The 6000-nt window shown below is 43.4% G+C and overlaps 1 protein-coding gene across 1 annotated transcript; it reads left to right on the top strand.

The window, feature by feature from the left end:
* The first annotated feature begins 225 nt into the window (after positions 1–225).
* Positions 226–1280, top strand: LOC143154268 (uncharacterized). Its single transcript, XM_076326227.1, has 2 exons — positions 226–494; positions 583–1280. Exons 1-2 carry the CDS (start codon positions 468–470, stop codon positions 961–963), a joined length of 408 nt encoding a protein of 135 aa, XP_076182342.1. The 5' UTR covers positions 226–467; the 3' UTR covers positions 964–1280.
* Positions 1281–6000: the final 4720 nt, after the last annotated feature.

Raw genomic sequence — 6000 nt, 5'->3', positions numbered from 1 at the left:
AACGGCGAACCAACGTCCCCGAGACGCGACCGACGATTTATTCACCGAGAAGAGATACACGCGAAACACACCAGCCGACTTTCTATTATTTCCCCGGAGCTGTTCGTTCGTTCGTTCGTTTTAAAACCGACACGAACACGCCTCTCTCCTCGCGCGTATTCTATCCACGCCTGCCGCTTTTTCCACGATTTTCCCAGCCCTGTGTTGCGTATTCCCCGATTATTGTTTCATTTTTTCGCGACGATCGCGATTCGAAATTTCCCAGCGAAACGAACACAGCGGGGGCGGCGGGGGCAACGGGGCCTGCGGGCCGAGCGCCGCCGTCACCGAAAATATTCAATTCGATATATTTCAAGGGGCAGGAAGCAGCGGCGCGGAAAATTTATTTAACGCATTGTGTAAATAACGCGCGCGCGGCGCGGCGCGGCGCGGCACGGCGCGCGCCCGGCCGAACCGTTCCACGGATAATGTGTGCATGCAGTCCCATCAGAATTGTGAGTATTGATCGTTTCGTAGTAAATATATAGTTTGCACTAGCGCGTTCTAGTGTATCCTAATATGCCGATAAATATGGCGGAATAGTGGACATCGGAGGACGGCTATCGGCAAAAGTGGGCATTTCGTTTCTTCTGCGTGGCGTGCGAGGGGAGCGAAAGGAGGGTCACTGACCTCACGGGAAAATCGATCGACTCGAGATCAGAAAGGACGAGGGTCAACGTAGAAATTGCAATCTCGCTAATAACGAGCCGCGCGATACGCGTTCGACGTACAAACCCGCGGACACGATTTTTCACTCCTCGATCGAGACGATGCGAACGATCGAAAGAAACGAACATCACCACCGGAAAACTATTCTCAAACCCTCGCCAAACACCTCGGAACAACGAGAAAAGAAGATTCCAGATCCCCTGGATCAAACCTAACGAATCTATGCGCAACAAGGAACAATTGAAACTTGAATAGATCGGGAACGGAACAGAAATTAATGTATTTGAAGTATTTTTCTTACAGGTCGTGGACGACATTTTTATCATTCGAAAATTGGACGTTGTGTTAATGTTAACCGAATTTCATGCATTTCATGGTGAAATAATTATACAGTGGGTTCAAGGAACTGTAAGAGTACACTTTTGTTCGAATGTAATAAGATCAAGAATGGGAATACTTTGTGCTTTGAAAGTTAAAATGGAAGCTCTTGTTCTCGAGAAATACTTGCGTTTATCGAAGACGATTCGAGCTTGAGAAATGTTTAATAAATATTATAAAAACGTAACAGTTGACCAAGTGTGTTTTTATTCGTCGACGACTATGCGCGAGTCTTTGTAATTTTTATTTTGATAAATATCACGCGATCGTCGCTGTGGTTTTATCGATGGAAAACCATTTGACGATCCTCGAGGTATCGAAAAGAAGAAGATACGAATAAATATTGTAAAAATGATCTCAGGATCGAGAAGAATTGAAAAGAAAAGTTGTCTTCGAATATCTCGAACAACCAAACACTTCAACGATAGATCTGGCCGACCAGTAAAAATGACTTAACGATAACTTGACGATGACTTATTAACTTGTTAACGATAAAATTTTACACGAAATTTCTCCACGTGTTATCTCGAGACATTACGAATCTTTGAAATTTTCTACCCACGAACCATTTAATAAATTCTTTTCTTCGCTATTATCGACTTCCTAGAGACACATCGATACACGTCGATACCCCAGAATCTGTCGATAGTTCTCGCATCGAATCCAACTTTTCCGAGTAAAGCGGTCGACGAACGAACAACGAGAGCAATAAAAGCAGACGAAGAATCGAGCATCTCCATTTGCTTAAATCTAGGCTGTCTTGCGTTCAGATTCCAGCGAGCTGATTCCATAATCAGAATATGTAAGCCAGCGAATACCTGCTGCAATGGATTAGACTTCTTTGACGGTCGAGTCCAATAGAGACCAATTTACGTAGTGCAGCGGCCACAAACTCGAGTACAGAGCTAATTGCGAATATTCCTTCAGGAATGTCATTGCAGTGCCCGTGAGAGGGTCCGCGTTCGTTGAAGAAAACTGAAAAATGATTCCACGAACGAGTTAAAGAGACGTACAAAAGCATCGCGAACGGGACGAATCCAACGACAAGCTACTTAATACCGATAGGTATAAATTCCCGACAGTGTTCGCGCATCAAACAGGTATCGAAATAAGTTGTCCCGCCGGTATTAGCGAAACGTGCTTGTTCGTATTTTTTGCATCATCGATACCAATCGGACATTGACTATCGTCGAGACATCGCAGCATCAACACAGCTGCTCCACTTTCGTGGCTTATACCCGACCGAACGAACCGATACGTTTAATTATTACTCGAGCAGTAGGTACAGCCAGGTTGCACGATAGGTTTCCTCGTTTTTTCCATTGAAAAGAAGTACTATGACGCGCTTGAACGTTTCGACAAATGGAACTGTACGAACTGGACGATAGATTTTCACGAAACTTTACACGTGTTCGAAAGAGAGTAACATCTTTGGAGAAATAAAACGACGGAATTGATAGTTTTGTTTTTTATCGAACGATTGTTACTTATCGAGTAAAATGTCACCTTTGTATAGATCGAAACTGATGTCGATGAAAATGATTGTTTACGGATGTGGATAATGTATGGTATAAGTAGAGACGTAATGTAGAGATTGATAGTTAATTATTGGTATTTATTGGGTTGTTTGGATAGTCATTTCGTTCTCCAAAATGGAGAATGTATGATTTGATAAAATGGTTATACGTTTTAAGAAAATCGTATTTCATTTTCACCAAGAAAGATGAAATTACTTTCCTAACAACCTAATTATTTAATTTAATTTTTCTAGAGATCAAAGTATTGCGCGTTTGGGTAAAATTGTAGAATTCGTGGAATATCGGAAGAAAAGATCGACGTTTCGAAGTGAGTCTACGATTTATTTTTACTCTTGGTATAAAATATTTCGTCAAAGTGCACCAATGTTGCTACGAGCGCGAAGAGTTGAAAATGACGAATTACATATTTTCGTTCACTGTATTCAAAAGATGTCTTTCAAAAGATAACACTATTAATTTACAGAGAATTCACTGGATTCTGATCACGAACGGTTACAAATTAGATTCGACGATGAAACTGTCGTTTCTTTTAACATAATCAATATACGATAAATTTATAAACGCGAATCTCGATGAGCCTCGAATCGTCGAAGAACGATAATCTTAGAACAATTCGTTGCAAGAGTATCGATTTCGTACGTAAACGTATCGATGGTATCGATTCGATTTCACGCTACGATAACAATACTTAGTTCGTTAATCCGAATTATCCATTAATTTTCGATGTCATGGAATCTTGCCAATTACGCTGTACTTTTCAGCGCGTAGCGCGACGAGAGATTTTCATGGAAATTCTCGATTTCCGACCTACGAGGATTGTATTTCCAACGACGCCTGCACCTGTGCGACTTCGATTCGGATAATTATCGTTATCGTGTTATATTTTTCTCACTTTTGCGGATCGGACGGTGATCGATCCTCGATCTTCTACGCGGTGTGTTTTTTAATTTAAAAGCTTTCTGCGGGGAACACTTCTTTGAATTTTTAACACTTTCCAGTAGCGAAAAAATTTCGGTTGTAATGAGTCAATTGGTAGGTCGTCGATGAAATTGGAATTTAAATATTAGACACTTGCTGCTCCTTTATGCTTCAGAGGATTCTATCAAGCTGGAAGTTTCCGGTAGCGAAAAAGCTTCGGTTGGAATGAGTCAATTGGTAGGTGATCGATGAAATTGGAATTTAAATATTAGACACTTGCTGCTCCTTTATGCTTCAGAGGATTCTATCAAGCTGGAAGTTTCCGGTAGCGAAAAAGCTTCGGTTGGAATGACTCAATTGGTAGATCGTCGATGAAATTGGAATTTAAATATTAGACTCTTGGTATTCGTATACGATTCAGAGGATTCTATCGAGGCGGGAGTTTTCGGTAGCGAAAAAGCTTCGGTAGCGAAAAAGCTTCATCTGCAATGAGTCAATTGGTAGATAGTCGATGAAATTGGAATTTAAATATTAGACACTTGCTGCTCCTTTACGATTCAAAGTATTCTATCGAGGCGGGAGATTCCGGTAGCGATAAAGCTTCGGTAGCGAAAAAGCTTCATCTGCAATGAGTCAATTGGTAGATAGTCGATGAAATTGGAATTTAAATATTAGACACTTGCTGCTCCTTTATGCTTCAGAGGATTCTATCAAGCTGGAAGTTTCCGGTAGCGAAAAAGCTTCGGTTGGAATGACTCAATTGGTAGATCGTCGATGAAATTGGAATTTAAATATTAGACTCTTGGTATTCGTATACGATTCAGAGGATTCTATCGAGGCGGGAGTTTTCGGTAGCGAAAAAGCTTCGGTAGCGAAAAAGCTTCATCTGCAATGAGTCAATTGGTAGATAGTCGATGAAATTGGAATTTAAATATTAGACACTTGCTGCTCCTTTACGATTCAAAGTATTCTATCGAGGCGGGAGATTCCGGTAGCGAAAAAGCTTCGGTAGCGAAAAAGCTTCGGTTGCAATGAGTCAATTGGTAAGTCGTCGATAAAATTGGAATTTAAATATTAGACACTTGCTGCTCCTTTACGATTCAGAGGATTCTATCAAGCTGGAAGTTTCCGGTAGCGAAAAAGCTTCGATTACAATGAGTCAATTGGTAGGTCGTCGATGAAATTGGAACTTAAATATTAGACACTTGCTGCTCCTTTACGATACAAAGTATTATATCAAGCTTGAAGTTTCCGGTAGCGAAAAAGCTTCTGTAGCGAAAAAGCTTCGGTAGCGAAAAAGCTTCGGTAGCGAAAAAGCTTCGGTAGCGAAAAAGCTTCGACTGCAATGAGTCAATTGGTAGATCGTCGATGAAATTGGAATTTAAATATTAGACTCTTGGTATTCGTTTACGATTCAGAGGATTCTATCGAGGCGGAAGTTTCCGGTAGCGAAAAAGCTTCCGTTGGAATGAGTCAATTGGTAGGTGGTCGATGAAATTGGAATTTAAGTATTAGACACTTGCTGCTCCTTTACGATACAAAGTATTCTATCAAGGCGGGAGTTTCCGGTAGCGAAAAAGCTTCGGTAGCGAAAGAGCTTTCGACTGCAATGAGTCAATTGGTAGATAGTCGATGAAATTGGAATTTAAATATTAGTCACTTGCTGCTCCTTTACGATTCAAGGTATTCGGTAGCGGAAGGTAGCGAAAAAGCTTCGAATGAACTCTCAAGGAAGATCTGACCACAGGATCTCGCGTAACATATTTTCCAAGTCGTCTCTGAAAGCGTTCGACGTTACGATAGTAAGAAATCAGTCGTCGCGAGCTGACATGAAAAACCGGGAAAAAGTCATCTCGGAGCAGTGGCGATCGTTCGCGCGGCGTATCCGGGCCGCGTAAGCGCGTCGAGGCGTACCGGGGTGTCGCGATCGAAGCCCCGGGTATCGAGAAATCTTTTTTGTCGCGCGGTGCTCGCGCGTATCGGCTCACCGGTGTTTCGTAGATATATCCGCGTATTTTCGGACGATTTTCTCCTCTGTCGCCGCGAGCGAAACGCGGAGAGGGGCCCGATCTCTCTCTCTCTCTCCTCTCTCTCTTTCTCTCTATCTCTCCCCCCACTTTTCACCGACGAGCGTCTCCCTCGCGCTCGTTTTCCGTCCCTCTGCTCGCCCCTCGCAGCGCTCGCGCGTCTCTGCGGAACGGGAGGCAACGGACCAGCGTTTAATGTAAATCGCCACGCACGGGCCGCGCTTGCGAGAGGGAGAGGGATGCTCTAGAGCGCGCGATGGCTGGGCGGGGGCGGAGGGGGAGGCTCGTAGCGAACGGGGGCGGGGTGGGAGGAAGAAACATACATATGTATAGGTAAATGTGTACCCACGCCCGCGTCCCTCGCGCGCTCGAGTCCTCTCTCGTTCTCCGTCTGGGACGGTCGGTCGGTCGGTCGGTCGGTCGGTGGCTCG

Source organism: Ptiloglossa arizonensis, chromosome 14 (assembly GCF_051014685.1).
Source record: "Ptiloglossa arizonensis isolate GNS036 chromosome 14, iyPtiAriz1_principal, whole genome shotgun sequence".
Classification (NCBI taxonomy): domain Eukaryota; kingdom Metazoa; phylum Arthropoda; class Insecta; order Hymenoptera; family Colletidae; genus Ptiloglossa; species Ptiloglossa arizonensis.
This window is presented reverse-complemented; position numbering and strand designations above follow the sequence as displayed.

Coding starts and splice junctions, on each gene's coding strand:
- LOC143154268 (XM_076326227.1), top strand. CDS start 468: ATGTGTGCATGCAGTCCCATCAGAATT. Junction 495..582: donor CATGCAGTCCCATCAGAATT/GTGAGTATTGAT, acceptor ATGGCGGAATAG/TGGACATCGGAGGACGGCTA.